Source organism: Thunnus albacares, chromosome 7 (genome assembly GCF_914725855.1).
Source record: "Thunnus albacares chromosome 7, fThuAlb1.1, whole genome shotgun sequence".
Classification (NCBI taxonomy): Eukaryota; Metazoa; Chordata; class Actinopteri; order Scombriformes; family Scombridae; genus Thunnus; species Thunnus albacares.
This window is the reverse complement of record NC_058112.1, coordinates 6,467,484-6,489,211: the sequence shown is the minus strand read 5'-3', so window position 1 is coordinate 6,489,211 and position 21,728 is coordinate 6,467,484. Positions and strand designations below refer to the sequence as shown.

Genomic DNA, 21,728 nt, shown 5'->3' with positions numbered 1-21,728 from the left:
TTTCTATTGAAAGTTTCTGCATGCTCAAATTATTCATAAGCTTAAAGGACTACTGATACTGTAACTGTACTATCCACTGGGAATGATAATCTGAAGTTAGTAGTTTGGCTGGGGAAAAAAAAAAAAAAAAGGTACTCCAGATAAATGCAGTAGATATCAGCAGTTAATGGAAGGATAAACAAAGTACTTGAAATGCCTGGAGGATATTAAGTGCTAATGCAAAGAATTATCTACTATATGCTGACCTAGATGAAACAAAAGCCGCCTATTTTCGACAGAATGGCAGCCATCCGTGAGCGCCCTCTCACATACAGTATTTTCTGTTTGCATGTTTGATTCAACAGACTCTTACTTGTTGAGGTGTTTGCGTGCAGCAGGCAGGCCCGACAGCTCTTCATTCAGGACGTATTTTTTGGTGCCCATGCAGTAACTTTCCATGTACTCTGCCCAGTGCAGCTGGCGCACATCAAAATTAAACACCTGTGGGAATAAAAACACCACATTGCATTGTCAGTGTGCTGCAGAAGCTTCAAATACCATAACACATACGCACTGTTTCTGGTTGATAAGAGCATGTACTGTCTATCTTTCAAGGCAGATAAGATGTATATATGCGTGTCATGATTATCTGGGCCGGGCCTCCCAATCACTCATCAAACCTATAATATCCTTAAATAAAACCCAACTTAAAACTTAAATATAATGAATTAGACACCAATGAAATGCCATGACTGTCAAATTCTACAACAATATAATTAAATGGGTGACAATTTCATAAGGTTCTCAGGTATAAAAACAATATTTAAATGTATAAATGGCCTTGCCTCAGATATAATCTGACTAACTGAGCAAAAAAGTATAAAAGCAAAGGTGTGAAGACCAACAGAGCAGCACGAGGTTATTGTAGAGTTCCAATGCATTGAATCATATTTGGTCATTAATCTTTTTCAGTAAAAAGGTTTGCAACTATGACACACCTTACCACTTGAATAAAAAACACGATCAGAGAGTTGAAGGTTTTCAATTAAGTGTTTAAGTGTCTAAGTGTTTTTAGATGTACATATGATCAAAAACACATCCTGTAAGCAAATTAAACATCTGTGTGGTGCTTTTTATATTTGTATATCTGACAACATATGTGCTGATATAGACATGCAGTGTATCAGTGATTAGCAAACAATGATATACTGTATGCTCTAACACAAACTGGTTTTAATGTGTCCTGGAACCTGAGAAAGGAAACAGCAAAAGTGAAGCTGGTTGTGCAGCATTTTCCACAGTGACAGTGCACTTGCCCACCCAAGTTCCGCTTTGAGTGGGAGGGACATGGGCTAGAAAATGAGGAGTTTGTTTGGAAAGCAAAAAATGAGAAATGTTTTTGATTTCTGTAATGAACGTTTGCTTATGTACCTATCTCATAAAGAGAGAATTTTTAGTAATCACAGCAAGGAGCCAGTACTAAGCACCACCTGGCTTTGGCCTGAATTAACTCTAAGTGGTCCCTTCCGCTATGAGGGGAGAAAAAAAACTGATCATAGGCTGAGAGATGAGGAGGGCACAGGGGCACATGGCTTGTGGTTGGTTCTGTTAACAGTGAGGTGGGGGGGTTCACTGTTGGCAGATTCGGTGGGCAGTGGCTGCCCTTTAGTGGAATGAAAAGTCCCCGATTCCCCAAACAGCCTGGAGTTTTTTTTTTTTTCTTTTCAGTGGGAGATTGGCACTGCAGACCTAAAACCTATTTCAAAAGAAATATTTTCAAAATGAAACATTTCAAAACACTATTTAGCCTCGGATTACCTTGTCGTCAGATCTGGTGACGTCAAGATGACAAGAACAAAATGTCAGTGTCTCATATAACGAGAACAATAGGTCTTGTGTGTAGAGGACATAAAAAAAGAAAGTCCTGAGTCTTTCACTTTTCCTGAACAACGTCCCGTTCACTACAAACTGACGTCAGCAGTGAATGAATGACTCACTCCATTGTGCCCAGCTTACTATCAGACATCGACACACTGAGTGGTAAATCTGTCTGCCATCAGAGTGTAAATGCCTGTTGTGTGTGTGCGGTGGGTGTGGGCGACAGAGGGACAAAGTGTGAATGATGTGGAGAACATACAACTATGGTTCGCAGTTCATTTATTTTCCATATCAAAAAGAACACCATATCTTTCATACCTTCTTATCCTCGGGACTCATCTGGGCCATCAGCATGGTTAGGTTGTCTGTGTTCCACGCCCAGGAGTGACTGGTGAAATACTCCAGGACCATCATTGCTTTGTGGAGGCGAGTGATTGTCTTCATCATCCTTAAAATAAGCAAGCGTTGGGGGGTGAGGAGGGAGCGGGATGCAAAAGGGAAAGTATTGGAATGGATAAAAGGTGATGGTGTAGGACAGATCGAGAAAGATACAGGAGAGGGAGGGCAGGGATGTGGTGGGATGGGCGGAGAGGAAGAGGTGGACAGGGTGAGTGGAAAGAATTGGGTAAAAAGGTGTTATGGATGTAAACAGAGGAGGAATAATGGATGAGGAGTAGGAAGGGGTACCGTGGTGTTGGAGGTGGGGGGAGCAGAGGAAGAGAAGTGCATTTGTAGAAAAGATTGCAGTTATTTATCCAACATGAGCTCTTTACAGTCCAATTTACTCTCCAAATTTAATATTTAACAGGAATATAAATTTAAGAAAAATGTGCGTATACAGCACATTTCATTGGTTCAAGATCTTCCACTTAATCACTCAGATTATCTTTATGCCGTGGGCATGACTTTACTGGATTGAAGATTTGATTAAGCAGGTTTTGTTTCTAATCATTTTGATATGTGCAGATGATTGTTTGAGCTATACAGTGCTATGTGTTTGAACACCTCTTGCATGATCTCAACTTGTACCTACGACTTGTCTTGTGAAAACCATGGATCTCAAATCTTCATGAGCCAAGAAACTGTTTTTTCAGCTTTTCAGTTTTTCTCTCCAGATAATCCAATTCATCTTTAAATGATTTACTGAGATTTAGAACCTTAAAAGGAACAATTACACTTTCAGTTTATAGAAAATTCAAAATGTAACAAAAAAACTCCAACTAAATAGGGAGATATTGTACATTGTTTTCACTGGACAGCAACAATATGCAATTTCAGCAGAATGAGATTTTAAGAAGCAGCTTTTTTCAATTTTTACTTTATAATGTTAATGAAGAGAACACCAAAATCAGCTAATAGTCAAGCAAGGTCTGCAAACTTTTTCATAGCACTGTAAGTAGTCAGGGTCATCTTTCCCCCACGGGAACAGTGACTGATACAAATCAGCAGAGGACTAACTGGATTTCATCTGTGTGCAGGCCAGGAGGACGGACAATACACTGTCAAAATAGATATGACCCACGTGACCTGATTTAATGTTTTACCCCAAATAACTTCAACTCAGAGATAAATGAATGAAATCTGCTTTACGGCCAGGGCAGTCCCAAGAACACAAATGTTAGATACAGATTGTCCTCCTGTTAACACCAGTGAATCCAGTTAATACACATGATTTCTGTGTTAGTTCAGATTCAGGTGATCATAGTTCTAAATTAGTGTTGCTGTAGTTAAGATGAGAATCAAACTGATGTAAAAACAGCAGTGCTGTATTGTGAGGATTACAGATGGTCTCTGAGCCGTCAAACTGCACAGCTTTAATTATTCAACTTTAAACTCGACATTGGTTTTGCAACCTCTTCCTCTCTTATGAAGACCTTGTTCCAATCGAAGGTCTACTGTAATATTTTGGATGAAATGTTGCTTTAAACATTTACACTAATAGAAGCAGATTGAGATGACTCAGATTCCTTCTGTGAAGGCGGGTGATTCAGACGATGTGACAAACATGCATGGTCGATCAGCACATAGAGGCAGAGATCATCATTACTTACAGCTGGTGACATACCCAATTAGGATCAAATCACACCCCTCCAATGAGAGTTAGCTTCCAAGCCAAATTCATTTCAGAAAGCCAAACACCGTGTGAAATTTTGGATTGTGACGGATCACTTGGCACTGTGAAACATTTTACATCTGAAATACCTCTGGCTTGTAGTAAAGAGTGAGGAGAACATAAATGTGGATACCATTCCATTAACATGCAAAATGCTTGTATTCAGTGGGACATAAACTGTCTCCGACCGAACACAACTTTTGGAATTGGCCTAAAAAAGGTCCAACGGTGCCTTGGGATTTTCCATGATTGGCGGAGGATGACAGTAATGGATGTCATGTTCACAGCATGGCTCGTTCACAAAAAGGCAAGTAAGTGGTGCTTCTTTCAATAAAAAAAAAAAAAGTTGTATCAAAAAAATACATTTCCAAAAATAGAGCAAAGCTGAAATCATGCTTTGTTAACATGATTTGTTTTCAGCTAATGCCGTGAGATCAAGTAAAGACACAGCAAACTTTGTGTTCCTTCTGTCCCGGACCCTTCCTTGTTCTCACCATCCCACACAACCAGTCAGGAAAAAAAAAAACCCTCTTAGACAAGACAGTGGGGGAGGGTGGGTTTGTGGGAACATGTGGGGAAGGTGGGGGCTGACTGGCAGGAGTGAGAGAGGGGAGAGGGGGGGGCAGTTGCAACCTTACCGGGGTTTGCGACCTGTCAGCCTGAGATAGCCGTCATAGAGCAGGGCTGGCAGCGTGTGGCTGACAGTCGTCCAGTACTGATTAGTAAAAGGGTTGGAGCGCAGATTGACATTGGGCCTTCTGAAGGCCTGCTCTAAGGGATTGGTCTTGAAGGTCATGTTTATACAGTACTCTGTAGGAGAGAGATACACATACGACAGGACAAGGAGGACACAGAGAGCAGGAGATGAGGAAGAATGTGCGTATCCTCCTCCCGTTGATATTAAGCTAGATTCAGGCCCTGTGTGATTGTGTGACCACTGCTAGCCTGTCATTGGCATCATGACATCTGAAGGGATTTGGATCGATAAAGGCGACGGATCCTAGTTCTCGTAACTCACTGTTGTGACAATCAGCAGCTAGCAGAGACTTTTAAAAAGGGCCAACACCTGGGTTGGGTTTCCAAAGGCATGTTCAGACATAAGACCACTTTAGTCCATTAATCAGCTGAACTGGATGACCTCAGTGCTGATATTTTTGGAAACCCAACTGGGAATACTAACATTGCAAGTAGCAAGATGTGAAGAGTGCAGAACCCACTGGTAATCCCCTGTATGTGCAGGAGAGCAGCTGGATTATGCATTCTTCAACACGCAACAAAACTGCACACAAGCGTCATATAAACACATTAGCGTCTCAGCTACAGCGAGACATTAGCCTACTACACTGAGAAAAAAAAGTGACAGGAGTAAAGCAGCAGAGATGTGTGTGTGTGTGTGTGTGTGTGTGTGTGTTTGAGAGGTTTTGGCGTTAAAAACAGCGGTATGTCCGAGTCGGCGATGATGAGGTTACCTGGGCTCTCGTCCAATCAGCCTGAGGTACAGATCATAGAGGAAGGCCGGAGCCTTGTGGCTCACAGCGATCCAGTACTGATTGATTAGGTGATTGGATGTGAGATTAACATTGGGCCGACGGAAAGCCTGCTCGAGGGGGTTCCTCTTGAATGTGGATATTACATGGTACTCTAAGAAACAGAAGTCATCAATGAGCAGTGTGAGTTTTCTGATGCATTTTTTAGATGTTTATGTCTGACTGAAAGGTTTGGTCCTGCTTCTGGCAAAAATATTTCAAACTTGTGACAACTATTTAAAATATGAAAAAAAAAAAATATATAAAAAAATGAAATGACTACTTTCATTTACTGCAACCAACCCAAATATTAATACTTTTCCTTGGGTGGTCAAGTTTATCAAAAGGTAATCAACAAGTCCAGTGGGTGTTATTTTGTTCACACAAGATGAACAGAATAAACAACTTACAATAAGGTGCAATCCAATAAAAGAGTTAACACAAAACTGCAGTTTAAAATGGCTACTGAGTTAAATCAATACTTCTGATGTCTCCACAAAGAGCTTGAGCTGCACAAAAGCAATAATTATTTAGCAAAACAGTCTCACAAACATGGTTCATTACTAGCTGTTCTGGAGCTTTTGAATGTGTCACACAATCTTCCTCAGCAGATGGGGTTTGCCCATTTATCATGCAATTGCAGATGATCAAATTTCCATTTTTCAAATGTTTTGTAAAGTCAAGTGAAATTTCAATCTCAGCTTTTAAGCCAACGTGTACCAGAAGTCATTTGAAGTGTTGATGATCATGTGATATGATTGACAGTTAAATTGAAATGGACCTTGTGGTACCAAATTTTCAGGCCACACTGCATTTGCAATATGATTGCACTTCAGAGCCCTGAGTTTTACTCCAATCCATAAAGTTTGACAACAAATCAACTAAATAATAGTGTGTGATTACTTCAAATCTACAGTATGTTCTATAGTATTACTAAGATATGCGATTTTTAATGAAATGTCAGTAGGTTTGATTTAAGGTGAGATTCACTCTAACAACACTCAATAATGACCGGTTATACACCAGGATCCCTGAGGAACCAGTGAACAAAAGCTCCTAGTTTGGGTGGGGCAGGCAGAGGATCATATGTCAACCAGAGTATGTCATTAGACGCCATGTTTAATCATCTGAGCTTGCATTGTCTGGGATTTTTACACAGGCTGTGTTTAGGTAAAGGTAAGAGACATACCGACTTCCCCCCAGTGGAACGGGTTGATCCCACCGGTTGTGCAGTTGTACACCAGGATGTTTTTTGGCCTATAATAAGAGAAGGATATTTCAGTGGAACGCTGAAATGTACAACCATAAAAAAGATCAGGAGATTCATGTGTGATCATATATAATAATGTGTTTATGTGGCTCTCCGACCTGTTGGCCACCTGTGATCCAGAGTACCACGCTGCAGCCAGTGTGGCATTGATGACGACGTCTACGGGCACCAGGTCCGCCACAGCGTCATTAGACGCTCTCATTGTACGCAGGATCCCCTTACCAGCCTACAGAGAGTGAGGGAAAGACTATGAATACAACTTTTAAAGCCTGTGGATCAAGACCCAATGCTATGTTTTCATTAGAATAAGTAGAAGGCTGCACCAGATTATCATAAATCAATCACTAAGTTAGTGTTGAGAGTCTTTCTGAAAGTCTTAGTAACTACTAACTAGTTTCAAATCAGTGATAAATTAAATCAGGTTGCACCATTAAAACTTAAGAAATATCTTCATTAGTAAACACTTCAATAGTGTGTAAATCAGTTGCTAGGAAACATCTGTAACAATGTAAACAGGAAGTCACTGTAGCATCATGAGCTGTAACATAAGCAAAAATAAAACTCTTACGTGGGCAAATGATATAATAAACTTAACAACCAATCCTTTGTGAAGATATGTCAACCATTGTCCATACTACTTCTTTTACTCTTACTTGCAAGCTAACATTACCTTTGTTGGTTAATTCAGCTAACTTAATTAGTAGGTGGAAATATTTAGTTAGAACTGATCTCTAGAGAAGTAGTACTTTGTGTGGGGCAACTAGTTTATTTATTTAAGTGATGTGTGAATGTCCACTTGGACACAAGGCCAAGTATACAGCCCCCCAAACCAGGTTTGTTTAACATGCCATAAATCCACCTGTTTCAAACCACTATTTGATGATCATAAATGTCATCGAACAATAGTTTGAGCATCTGGTGAAGTTGTCAGCTTGTCATTTCCAGAATTTCAAGCTGCAGTAAGTGATACCTTTCAAAATTTAAGCCAATGACTTTGAGTTCTTGAATAGCACTATATATGCATCATCATCATCATCATCATCATCATCATCATCATGCTGTATTTGCACATAACCTCTCATAATGCAGCTTTGTGTCACTGATGCAAACAAAATGGGGAAGAAGGTAACTGTGAAACAGTTTCAGTACTTACCGCAATGAATATTCCACTAGGTCCATTGAAGTTATCAATCCAACCCTGAAACAGCAGTCAGAGGAAAGAAGCACGTTCACATTACTGTTGAAATAGCTGATCAACTGACAGATGATGGATATTTCCTGATAAATGACTAAACATATGGGAAACAATTTATCTAATATCAAAAAGGCACCAAAGACTTGCTGGTTATAACTTCTTAACTGTGAGGAACTGCATGCTTCAAGATCATACATAATCAGTATATTGAGAGATTATGAGATTAAAGAGATTGTGAGATGTCGCTCACAAAAAGGTGCAAAAGTTGTGCAGAGCTCTAAATACAGTGTTCAATGAGTTCTTTACTCAACATTCCTCACATTCCTTCTCTCACCACCACCACGTTCACTGTTGAACTGCTCTGAATGCCTCAGTGTTGGCACGCTGTGAACTTTCAAAGCAGAGATGCAAGAAGAATGACTAAAATCTGGATTGTGTTTTGAGAAATGGCCGGGACAGATCTTTCTCCACTACACAGTTTGACAGTCAGTGGCACAGCTGATATTCAAAACACATCAGGAAAAACGACCACTTCTGTGCTACCTGTTGAGGCAAAATTTAATTTTCTTTTTATTGATCCCTTGTATCATCATCTAGTTTTACTTCATAAGCTCTTGATCACTATTATGACCAACTTCTCCCCCAGCTTCAGGGGTACGTACATCTTTAGCTCGTTCATGGTGGACAATTTGTTCTGAGTGTTTATTTCTGCCTGTTAAAACGTATAGTCAAAATTCCTCATCTGTTATTTAGTGCAGAGGAACATAAGTTGAAGTCGCTCTTTCCTGCTACATTTTTACCAGTATCTTAGGTGAAGCTGGTGGTACAATGAACAATCTGTACACGGCACAATGTTTTTCTTCTTCCCATCTTAGGGTTAAAAACAACAGGAATTCATTAAAAACAGCACTCACTGGAAAAGGTTCTTTCCAGCTGGCTCCGACTATGGAGGGTCTGATGATGGCTACGTTGAGGTCTCCAGCCTCCTGCTGCACCAGATACTCAGCCAAAGCTTTGGTGTAGGTGTAGGTGTTGGGACGCTCCCCGATCAACTTGGGAGTCAGAGCAGACACCAGATCGGCATCCATCCAGCTGGGAGAAAGAGAAAACATTTTTTTTTTTTTAAAAAGACTCAATTAATCTTAGATTTACTCAATCACCTAGAGCCCTGATACAGAGCAGAGAAATGGATCTTCAATTCTTTGAATTAAAAAAAATAATTAAAAAAACCCCCACACAGCTAGACTACATCTCTCCAGCTCAGTTTTCACTACAAGATTCAACTTTGGAATTGTAAATCAGCAAATGGCAATGCAGTTTGAAGCCTCCCTAACCTTTTGATTCTTCTTAACTACCATAAAAGCTCATTTGTACATATTAAAAGCATGACTGTGCAGCTGCGAGGCCTATTTCTTTTCACAGATTTATTCAGAAGCATATTCTGTTGGATAGAAATTTATTGATGCTTCCAGAACGGCCGCCATGTTTTTACAGACTCAAAAATCAGACGCAAAAGACCAATCACAGTCCAGCAAATGGTGTGTCTGTTCTCTCAGGCGTAGCAGAGATTTATGTTAATGTCAGAATGAAGAATAAAATCATCTACCATACGCTGATTTCAGTCTTTAAGGCCTGACTGAAGCAAAAAAATGCCATTTTGCCAGGACAGGTTTGTACAACACTCTAGCATCAAATGAGCCTTTTAAAGTCTGTGTAAAGGAAAATCAGAGATTTCTTTTTAAACAGGTTCTACATGTTAGAAAATAATTGCTGAGAACATGTAAAAAGACTAAACTATGTAGCATTGAACTGTGGAGTTAGAGAATTAAAATTTTTTTCACCATTTCTGTGTTCAGGATTTTTTGGGTGGGCCTGAAATTGTGGCTTGATGATATAGAGGGGTTACTTTAAAGATGCAAATTCAAAGTCCAACCCTTGGAGCAAACATCTATAACATTAGGAGCATTCATTCATTTTGGTCTCGCCCAAGTATGAAACAATACTGGGTTAAGGTTTATGAAACCTTTTCATACATGTGAAACAAGGTCATACACCCAGAACAAAGTGTGGCAGTTTGTGGAGTGGCACAGTGATTTGAATCTCTCTTGAGCCCAGGCTGATTCTGTGGCCTTTTAGCAAGACATCAATCTGTATTATTGGAAATCTAGCCCTCCTCTTACACATGGCCACCGGGTGGATGAGGTAATGGTTAATCTGAAGCTGGAAAAGCTCAGATACACCATTCAGTTCAGTTCAGCCCGGTTAATAAGATTCCACAAAGTATGGCAACCATGGAAAACCCAATAAAACATTTGAATAAAACACTGTCTAATATTTGAACCACATGCAGGCTGTGTATTTTTCTGTATTTTTCAACTGAGCATTCAAAGTATTTGGAAAGAAATGGAAGAGGTAAAAGACTTGAAAGTCATGATTACACATAGTTTGAACAGAGTTAACAAAGCTGGTTGAGGCTTGAACTCCATGTGCAAACAAAGTCACTGAGCACCACCCTGAAAGTGAAACTCCACAACTGAATCGAAGTAGAAACATCTGCATATTGTCTCTCTGCACACACTCATTCAAGTTCTTTCAAAAGCTCGACACTACTATACACACACACACACACACAAAAAATCCCTCAGAATCATCCCACTAATCTCTATGGGCTTCTAATGCTTTACTAATCTAGCTCAGCAGCTGAGACTGGCAGCCTCTACAACATTAGACCTACTGAGCAGCCATTTACCAGACTGCCATGGCTAAGCTGGCATGCTGAGTGTATCGCTGACATTAATCTTGATAATACCTTCCTGCTTGCTTTTCATGCACTTAGCAATCTGAAGAAATACAAAATCTGTTTAAAAACCTCAACCACATAAAACCTGGTTCATCCCCACATCTGTTAACATTTGCAGTGAATGCGGTCGCCATTCACTGGAAACGCTCTAGCTCAACTTACTCCAAGGTATCGATGAGTCTGCGGTAGTCTACGGGGGGAGGGTAGATGATTTCCTCTATGAGCTCTCGGTCGCAGTTGGCGTAGGCTGTGGATATGTGAATGAAGATCTCCAGGTGTTTCATCCTGTGGGCCAGCGCAACCATCTTCTGGGTGGCCAGGACATTCAGCTGCATTGCATCTCTGAGAGGGAGAAAAGGAAGAGACATATTTTCCGTTTGTTTTTCATGCAGCTATCACTTTAGAAGGAACCGTCTCCTTGTGTCGATTATACAATATTAGATTCAGCTTTATTGTCATTGAACGAGTACAAGTACATAACACCGAAATGTAGTTGGCATCTAACCAGAGTGCAGTTTAAGCATAAAGTGCTGGTGTGCAGGATAAATATTACTATGAGCAACTTACAAGATATACAAGCTGTACATATACAGATGTACACTTGTACAGCAATGCGGTATGTTATATAAGGTGACATTGTGGTGAGAAAATAGTTCAGTGTGTTTAGGGTTTATTCAGTTGTGCGTGTCCAACCAAGTCAGTTTTCTCAAGGGAATAGTCCCTCATATTCAGTAACTGGTCCAAAAGCTACAAATGGTTTTAACATTTTAGTCTCTGTCGGTCAGTTGGTCCAGACTGAAATATTTCAACTACTATTGGATGGATTACCATGACATGTAGTACAGACATTCATTGTCTGTAGAGAATGAATCCTACTGACTTTGGTGACCTTTTGACTTTTCATATAACACTATTATTAGGTCTAAATCTTAATTTGTCCAATACTAATGACATTCACCTCAGCCTCAGGTGTACTTTGTGTTTAGTGCTAATTAACAAATGTTTGCATTCTAACAGGCTAAGCTAAGATTGTGAATATGGTAAACATTACTGGTGTGACATGTCAATATACTGATGTTAGCATTTAGCTTAAATCACTGCTTGCCTAAGTGCAGCCTCACAGAGCTGCTAGCTTGGCTGCTAAACTCTTGTATTATTGGCAAATAGTGTGCTGATAGCATGCTGAAGAATGGAAAAATATGTCACACTAGACAGTAAAATTACTCTCCTACACACTTTTGTGAGTGCCAAAGATCCATGTTTGTTTTTCATATGGTTGTCAACCCACTCCTTTTCTGTCCAGAAACATGTTTTAACCACAGGGACACAAAACTATGGAGGTGGGAGGTGTGGCATCGAATCTGACTGTTTATCTCACTGCAAAATAGACCTGTGACTATACAAATGTGTTTTCAAGTTTTCTAAATTGTCTTTAAGAGGTGGAGAGTTAAATGAGCAGTAATCTGTCTAAGTAGTTCTGCAGAAATCCATTTCCTACAGAGGAAGTGATTTGTTGATGGGGGTGTTTTAGGTATCAAATATCTCCGAGTACAGCAAACCACTTTGGGCACGATCAGTCAACACTTACATGTTTTTACTGCCAAGTCGAGCAAACACCCATAATATTCTCCAGCCTGATTACTTGGCCTTTGACTTGGTAAACAACAGTACATTAACTGTCACCTATAATAAACATGGTTAACTTATAAGTGCCATTAGAGAGAAATTGGTAAGAAAAGAATGTGTAAATTCCCATGAAAATCATCGAGATTACAGAAAACAAACCAACAACTCACTTGAGGGGCTCATTGAAGCGGATGGTGGCGGCACAGTGGAAGACAATATTAATGTTTTCAACCAGGATGTTCTGATCCTCTTTACTCAGATCCAGCTCTGGCAGTGTGAGGTCACTGTTCACTGCAATGATCTTCTCTGCAAAGCTTGGCTGCTCATCTTGCAATCTTTCAAACAACTGAGTGGAAAAAAAATGATGAAATCAAACTGATGTCAAAAGTTACAGCACATTAATTATATTAGAGTAGAAATGACTGGCCAACAGTCTGCAGCCTGTTGCACCAACTGAACGCACCTTTATAATTCTACTTTTGAGTGTAAAATCAAAACTAACTGCTGAGTTGTAACTTGCTAGTTTTTCAGAAGGCAAGGATGGCTGTATCACACATAATAAAAAACAGACAAACGTCTATTTTTAAGAAAAACATCCATGTTGCCAGGAAGAATCTGCCAAAGTCAACACCTGAAAGTTTCTGCTACAAATAAGTTGTGACAGCTGCAAATTCTGTCTCAAGTGAATGCAGCATAAAAAAAATAAAATATATACATAAATAAAAAAAAAATAAATAAATAACACTGCCACACCAGTCATCTAGTCTAAGTACCTGTGCAACAGAATACTAAATGTGTGTCAGTTTCATCATAAATTGAAAGTATGTAGTTTGTCACAGGCGATCAGCTCCCTCTGAAAATATCCAAGAAACACATCCTCTGGCTCGTCTGTCATTAGTCTCACCTGTCTTTATACCTGTGTCACCATGACAACAGTTAATAAGGAATGGTTAACACCTGCTTGGGGGAGGTGGTGCAGCTTGTTGGTGCATGTTGTAGTGTAACTCGTGCACTATGTTCCCCTTCCCATCTAGGGTTGGGCATCGAGAACTGGTTCCAAAATTCAGATTCCAAAAAGGAATCATAAAGAAATTTTTATTTCAGTTCTGCTTGTTGGTTCCTAAACACGCTACATATCTGCCAGGACCTGTCTACATCATAAATCAAACTAACAGCGTGCTAGTTTGTTTACATATGAGCATGCATGTTTAACATCACAACAGTACAGAGTGAAAGATGGACCGTGGTAAATGCTTTAAAGTGTGGCTTCACTTTATTAAAGAAAACGACAAGAGAAAGTGCAATGCATGTGGGAAGCTAATTAGCTGTAAGTCAGGTTGCACGTCAAATCTGACCAGACATTTGAGGCAGCACGGCATCAGTCTCCTTATCAGACTGTGTCATCAGCCAGCGCCAGCACCTCCAGTAGAGCCAGGGATACCTGGCTGCGACACATCGTGTATGTATGTAAATGACTGTTTCCTGTTGTCATTGAGCTGTTGCTTTTCTTTTTCGACTTTTTCTTGTTGTTCAGCAACATACAGGAACTCCTCAGCTGCATTCAGACTGAAAACAGTCCTGTGTAAAACAATACAAGGGGCTGTGTTGGTGTGGGTGTGTAGTTTAAAATGCCAGCGAGGTTCAAGTAACAGATAATTGCGTTTAAAGACTGATCAGAAAAACACGGCACAGCGGTTTGTAATATTTGCACACTGGATTTTACAACATTGGAAAGTTATCATGCTGCAACCCTGTTTACTAGTACAAACATGTGACATGTCCGTGTCTGCGGACCTCTGACAAAAGTATGAATGGAACCACGTGCACGTCGGCGTGCACGTCCACTGAGGGAAAGATGAGACAGAAAGTACTCAAAACAAAAGCAGCATGTTCAGTTAAAGAGAGTCTGAATTTACTTATTTTAATGAAACATAAAAGTCAAAGTGAACACAAGAAAAAGATATTTTTGTTATCTAAACATTTGAGCTTTTTTTTTTGGAATCAAAATTGGGAATCAATAAGAAGTGGAATCGATCAGCAGAAATGGAATCCGTATCAGAATTGATTCTAATGATAGCTAATCCTATTCCCATCTCTGAACCCACTTCTTACCTTACAGTTGACCATGTCATCGATGCGGGCCTGAGGACTCTGGCCAGCTTTTGACCTGACCATCACATAGGCAGCTTTGACTCCTGGGCAGGACCTCAGCAGCTTCTCCAGCAGCACCTTTAATAACCACAGAGTAAGAGGAACAAAAAAAAAAATCATCTTTTCCTCTTTGGACCGTTTAACGTCAGTCGATGTCTGGCACTTCACACCATTTATAACTGTGACCATCTATTGTCAGCTGGAGTGGAAATGGAGAGCAGAATGCCTCCTCCTCCACAACATCTGAACGGATTCAAACACATGACAATCAAACTGCTGCGCTGCCACATTTAATTGAGTTTTTAACGTCAAAAAAAGGATTTGTGTATTTGCTGGTAAACTGAGAAATCGTGGTCTTACTTATACCTGAAACTCACAACATAATACCCACAATAGTTTAGTAGTAGGTGCCAATCCAACAACGGTAAAAGTGTCAAACTGTCGCAACATGTGGGTGATATTCACTCTTTCCGCTTCACTGCATGGTGTGAAAATATGTTAATCAGCAGACTTGTGTGAAATGTAGCTGTGTACCTACTGCACTTCATATATGTAGCTGCTGTGATGAAAAAGCCTCGAGTGGGCAGAAACATGTCAACTCTAATAATCAAAGCAGCAACGAGTACAGGATGTCATTGGTTTGCCTGCGTCTCATGCTGTCATGTTGGAGTGAGAAGAATCCACTTGAAGGATTTCCAAAACAGTTTCCCTCTCATCTCGTTCGATAGCACATGCCGTTGGGTTCGGTCCTGCCAGTGACTGTACCTTGCCCATGAAGCCTGTTGCTCCAGTGATCAGCACGTTTTTTCCGACATAGTATTCTGGGACGTTCATCTTGATGTCTGCAGTGCTGTTCAGTGAGCTCCTCAACACCACTCCACCTGCACAGACAGGACAGGGGGAAAAAAAACAAACAGGGAGGATTACAATTGAGAGACCAAATTCAAGCATTTACTTGTTCCAGAGGGCTTTTACCACGAGGAGAATGAAGATGAACAGAAACTGACGGTAGGGCTGTAGTAAACCAAAGAAAATCTTGGTCGACTGAAATCGTACATAATCTATTTATTTAGATTAGTCTGTCTGTTATCTAATTAGTCTGTCCCTCCCGCTGCAGGAAATAATGGATTAATCCTGGAAAGCTATTGATGTAGCACTTTTCTCCTTATGAAAGTAATACAGAGATTATTCCACCAGTGAGAATTTAGTTGGATGAGAGCATATCAACCAACTAATCGACCAGTCGACCAGCAGACTACAGCCCTGATTGATGGAAGTTGAAATTGCAGTCCACTGCAAAAAGAAGACAAGATTGTGGGTTAGAAGGTAGTGTTGCGTAGACTCCAATATTCAAGGAATTCAGGGTTGTCAGACCTGCCTTATTCAAAGCAAGTTGTTTTTTAAACGGCCTTGCATTCATCAGCTTATCTCTGTCAGGATCCCACCTAACAGGAAAAGTGACAAATATTCAAGTCAAGTCAAGAAAGAAGTCAAGTCACTTCCATAAAGTTAGGGGACCAACAAGAGAATTACTTTTAAAAAATGGTCACACTCTAAGCCAGAGGATGAGATATCCTAACACTTTAATCCCCAATAATGTTTAAGCTCCAAAAACACTGGAGCCTACATTTTCCATGGTGCAACTCGATATCATCTTTCATAAAACTCTTCCTGCTTCATAAATGCCTGCGTCTTGTATGGAAGGCTTTCTGAACAAAGATAAACCTGACATCACCAAGGTTATTTTCAAGACTTTAGTTCTCTCCAGATCCACAGATTCCATTATCATTACTTATTCAACCATTTTTACAGGCCAAGTAGTAGTACTTTCCATGATGAGAAAAATGAATTGGGTGTGGAAAATCAGTGAAGTCACCAATTTAGAAATGATCAAAACTGATGCAGCAGAAGAGAGCTGCAACGATTAATCAATCAACAGAAAATTAATCTGCAACTATGTCGATAATCTAATAATCGGTGAAGTAATTTTTCAAGCAAAAATTCAAATATGTGATTTTGGATTTTGAATATTTTGGGGTTCTGGGCTGGTGGTTGGACAAAATAAGACACTTGAGGACGTCACCTTGGACTCAGGATGTTGTGATGAGCATTTTCTCCACAGTTTTTACTGACCAATCATTTGGTCAGTAAATCAACTAACAATTATTTATTAAATTGATTCATTTTACAATTATTTTTACAATTAATACAATACAATAAGATTTAAAAAAAAAAAAAAAAAAATGTTAGTTGCAGTCCTACAGCAGAACCATAGACATCCACACACATTCTTCCTTGTCACAACCTTGTGCCTACATTGCCCACAATCCAACTCAACCATTGATGAGTTGGTCAGAGATGCGTGTTTTGTGATGTGTGTTATGCTAGTAGCAGCTAATGTAGTCTCGAGCAGAGATGAGGAGTGGGCTACAGACGTCTGGTAACCTCACACCCCAGATTTGTCATTTTCAAACTTGTAGTCTTCAGCCCCAACTGATGCTGACTCAAGTGACATCACATGAGGAAATTTACCTGATTTCACACCACTCAATCTGGAGCCACAATACCATTTACACAAGTTTTTTTTCACATTAGTACTCGCCAACAACTGTAACAGTATGTGTGTAGCTCCCTAAAGTGTCTAAAAACACTTAAAATGTGTTGACTCTAACAAAATATAAAACGCCGGCATATTATGTAAAATGCAAGATAATCTACAAATATTTTGACCCATGTCTGAGAGAAACACAGATTTGTTGACTCATGTGCATGTCATGGCCTTATCAGTCAGATTATATTGGTTTTTAAATGACAGGGCGCAGCTGATAACAGGCTATTCAGAGATAACTAAACTAAACATTCACTACTGACTGAAGCACAGTTTAACATTACAACTCAAAATGCTATTCAAAGTAATACAAGTGTACTGCCAAGACTTCACACTGCTGAATCCTAATAAAACACACCATAAACTCATAGTGTGGCCAATTAAATGTAATCAAATGATCTTTTCCCAGTCCTTTTATCTCCATGACAACAGTTCATAGGCTTTCAAAAGACCTCTGTACAATTCAAATACAATACTTTAACTCAATCCAAAAAGTTAACTCAATAACAAAAATTAACACTTACACCCATCTGGGATTATCAATATTATACGTTGTAAATAGGATTTAAAAAAAAAAAAAAAAAGGTCAGAAAGGTTTTGAAACTATGACAAATATCTAACCCAAACTGCCTGCAGACCAATGTTAAAGGATGATGCTTTTTTTATTATACTTGCTTGAGCTTCAGCTATATGACTACTCATGTAGTTACAGTTAAACCAGTTACTCAGCTTTGCAAACAGTGAGACCAGTGTTAACCAGTTTTCTAGAGGGAGGCAGGGGTTAAGCTTACAATTATGCCTTTTTTTTATTGCTTGAAAAGATCCTTGTCTCAGTTCCCATTTCTAGTCAACTTGTCGACTTGTGTGAAGAGTGTGGCTGACAGGATGTTGAAAGCAATCCACGTCTCGTTACCACCAATCTGAACACACACCGTCGGTGAATTCTGCCAACATACAGTGCTTTTATTCCTACACAATATCAAATGACACTGAAAACATCAACTGTGAGTGAAAGAGGGGACATTAACAGATGACTATTTTGTGCTACTATGACAGGCTGTGTGGGCTCTGCGGCCCCCAGTGGACCCGAGTGAGGAACAACTCCTCAGCCCCTCTGCTGTACGCACTCTCTCTCTCTCTGCCTGCTCATGCTCTGGCCAATGCTGCAGATGTACCGTTTGCTGCATCACATCGTGTGCCAAGTTGCCAGCTCCAGCTGTACGCCTGTCAGAACACGGCTGTGACTGTGGCTGAGCAGCACCCTGACAGGAGGCAGCTTGGATGTGGGCAATACTCACATGAGAGAGAGGGACATAATAATAATAATAATAATAATAATAATGTACAAGCGAAATCTACATTAGTGGCAACATTTTTTAAAAAAAGTGTCTGGTGGGAGTATTTCTCTGACAACGTGCCTACAGTATAAGACTACACGCAGGGCTCCAGACACAATATTCCACTGTCCAAGGGCTAATTAAAACAGTTTACAGGACAGGATAAAGTCTAGTTTGGTCCATCTCAGTAACACTAAAGCCGGGCTCAGACTACAGGAGTTTTGGCTCGATTTATCCCTGATTCACAGTTCCTGACAATCGGAGGAGAAATCTGGTTTGAGACATTGGTCGGTATCAATCTTCAACCCAGATTATCTGGTAATACCAGGGGTTTACTGATCCAATTTTACTAATCCAATCTTAAACCACTCATCGGGGCTGCCCCGATAATTTCAAACATGTTTGATATTTAGGAGTTAAAATCTGGATGGTTACGTCACTACTTTCAGAGCGGGACCACAATAGCCAATGAGAGAGACAAGTCTACAAGGAGACGGAAGTTTTACAAGCCAACGTTAGTCCCAGAGCAGCTGACGGTGTTGCCGAGCAACGGTAAACATTCTAGCCCTTGAGGCTAATGTTAGCTAGCATAGAACAGATATTAACACTGGCAGTTAAAATCTCACCTCCAGTTCTCGCAACCACTGTTGACTACATTTCCCCTAACATTTTTCCCATCCAGACTCGTTTAGTTGCTTCTGCTTTTTTTTCACCTCACTGCAAAGCATCACTAGAGCAACTTATTGCAACATGTCAGACTCCATTTTGTTTACATCTGTTCCCCCGTGAGGTGGTGCGTTGCTCCCTCTGGCACGATAATCTTAATATCCTGTAGTGTGTGATGTGCCATTATTTTCAAATCTTGTAGCGTGGGGAGGTTTGAGATGAAAGAAAAGAACATCTGTTAAGTTTCTCCTTTTGCGTGTGGCCCGGTTTCAACATCGGTTAAGATTTCAATAGTCTTGTAGTCTGAGCTGATTGAACTGTGGTATCACGAGAAGGGCTAAATCAAACAAACATCTCTAAAATGTAAAACAGCCATTGACTCAAAGTGAGGTAGCGGTTAACGGTGGCTTTGCAATTTGTATATGCGGAGAACTCAGTAAGCTAAAATTTCTATAATATAAGTCATTTCCAATTATACGTTGCCAGACATTGAAGTGGTTTTTGGTACTTTTTGTTGCTGACATTGGTAACAGTAAAAACAGTAGCTTGAACTTGACAGCGACGGCTCACTGATTGAACTGACTGATAAACAAGCAACCAAATGAAAGAAAACTTGCAAATGAAGTTCTTCCAAATGGAGAAGTTAATTTGAATTGTTATATATCAGTATCCACATACAAGATATTCAAACTCATAAGAAACAAGAAATTACAGTGCAGAAACACCAAAGATGTGTTTAAGGTCACTCAGTGCTCTTGAAGACAAATGATCTAACTGATTGTTCCTGATAAGTGTTTTTTTTTTTTTTAACTGTGAAATGTCTCACTTAAAACACATAATACATATTGGTCACATGTTTACATTGGGGGGGGTTTCCAACTTGCAATTCACCAACTAAAATGTACTTACTTAGCCGAGGCAAGTCAATCACAGAGTTTGGACATAAATTACAGCTGATATAATTACACTTTTTAGACTATAAATCATCAGAAAAGGTTACTGTGAAGTTTAATCTAAATAAAACAGAACTTAATGCATTCACCCTCTTTAAATTGACATTTAGTTAAGATGTGTGGCAGCAATTACAGCCTCGAATTTATGTTGATACTTGTGTCTCAACTCTACACATCTGGACACTGCAGTGGTTCTGAGTCCTTTGCAAACGTGCCAAAGCTCTGTCGAGTAACATGTTGAGTGAACAGCAATTTCACTTTTCGGCCACGAGCACAAGGAGTCTGGTCTTTGTCACAGAACATGAACGTTGTTGTTGTTAAAGCCGGTCCTGTGTGGCTTTGTTATTGTCATGCTGGGATAAATTCATGAATAAATCTTCTGTGAGTGTCTCTCGTGCATTCGGGCAAACACTCGTCCTGATGTCATATGTGGGTCATTCAGCGACATTAGGACGGTTTGTAAGAATGCAGACTCAGCCTGCAGTCTGCACTGTAATCCTTTCTTCCACTACGCACAAACTGCTACACCTGCTTTCATTCATTATTATGTTTATAGTATCTTCTTCATAATAGTTGGGAGATACAAATAGATGTAGCCATTGCTAACAAATATTATAATGCTAAGTTCTGGCCTAACAGAAAGTACTAACTCCAGAACAGGAACTTGGAACTTCTTTTTCCTGCAGACCGGAACTAGAAGTCAGTTTCTTTCTGATCGAAATCTAGATTAAGTTCCTACAATTGTTCTTGGCAAGTTTCCTTCATTAAAAAAGGGGCTATACTTGTTGATATTAATGTCACCGCTGAACTGTCATAATCACATGTTCAATATCAAGAGCACAGGTTGAATGTTGGTAGGCCATACCTAGTGAAAGCATTCAATTCAATAAAGTGTGTTAAGTATGCTGCTGTCCTGCACAACATGGTCACTGACACGCTGTCACTGTGTCTCCAGCACTGTTGCTGCAAACATGTGACAGCAATCAGGTACATTGTGCTGCAGAATTACACCATTTTACACTAATCTTGACAGAATGAGATCACACGTCTATTTGTTTAGTTGCAGAAGTAAGCATTAGACCCATTCATATGTACTTAATATCGCCATGATAATAGGGGCAATGGAGTTTTGTGTTTTATGTCAAACAGAGAGGATGTGTATGCAGGTCTATCTACACGTGTGACTACACGCTTTGCAGTACTTTATGTTCAGCAGATCTATACTCCAGATCTGTACAGCTGCCGTGTGACAACACCTTATGCTGGGATCAAGAATTACTGCGAGCCGTTGAGGCAATGCTGCATTCATTGGCAGGACTGGCAGTACTATACACCAAGGCTCATGTTTCCTCTTGCTGCCTTCTCTTCTAATCTAGTGTACCCATATTTGAGAAAACAAACAAGATGTGATCATGAACCCAGAAAAGAGTGGAAACTTCTCATCTGGATCTTGTTCTGAAAAAGTAATCCTCTACACTGAGCTGTTGTCCTGTTTAAGTCACTGTATTTGTGTGCACAGTACACAGTGAACAAAGCAGAACTGGGACAAAATACAACAGGTAAAAAGCAGCTCTCCCTCTGCAGTATTCCCTGAACAGAGAACCCGGAGCCCTCCTATGTGGCTCT

At 39.9% G+C, this 21,728-nt stretch overlaps 1 protein-coding gene across 3 annotated transcripts in view; it reads right to left on the bottom strand.

Annotated features, from left to right (window-relative positions):
• far1 (fatty acyl CoA reductase 1) overlaps positions 1 to 21,728 on the bottom strand; it is a 28,547-nt gene that overhangs the window by 4,805 nt on the left and 2,014 nt on the right. Inside the window, exons 2-12 of one of the 3 annotated variants that reach the window (XM_044356275.1) lie at positions 15,304 to 15,419; positions 14,500 to 14,616; positions 12,558 to 12,733; positions 10,924 to 11,103; positions 8,876 to 9,053; positions 7,920 to 7,964; positions 6,865 to 6,992; positions 6,686 to 6,753; positions 4,609 to 4,780; positions 2,176 to 2,305; positions 353 to 480 (exon numbers count right to left, since the gene is read on the bottom strand). In XM_044356275.1, the coding sequence (XP_044212210.1) occupies positions 353 to 480; positions 2,176 to 2,305; positions 4,609 to 4,780; positions 6,686 to 6,753; positions 6,865 to 6,992; positions 7,920 to 7,964; positions 8,876 to 9,053; positions 10,924 to 11,103; positions 12,558 to 12,733; positions 14,500 to 14,616; positions 15,304 to 15,372 (1,391 nt within the window). In that variant the 5' untranslated portion in view covers positions 15,373 to 15,419. Of the gene's footprint in view, positions 1 to 352; positions 481 to 2,175; positions 2,306 to 4,608; positions 4,781 to 5,439; positions 5,612 to 6,685; positions 6,754 to 6,864; positions 6,993 to 7,919; positions 7,965 to 8,875; positions 9,054 to 10,923; positions 11,104 to 12,557; positions 12,734 to 14,499; positions 14,617 to 15,303; positions 15,420 to 21,728 lie in introns of those variants that run through there. The other 2 variants (XM_044356272.1, XM_044356274.1) reach the window with 2 other exon arrangements.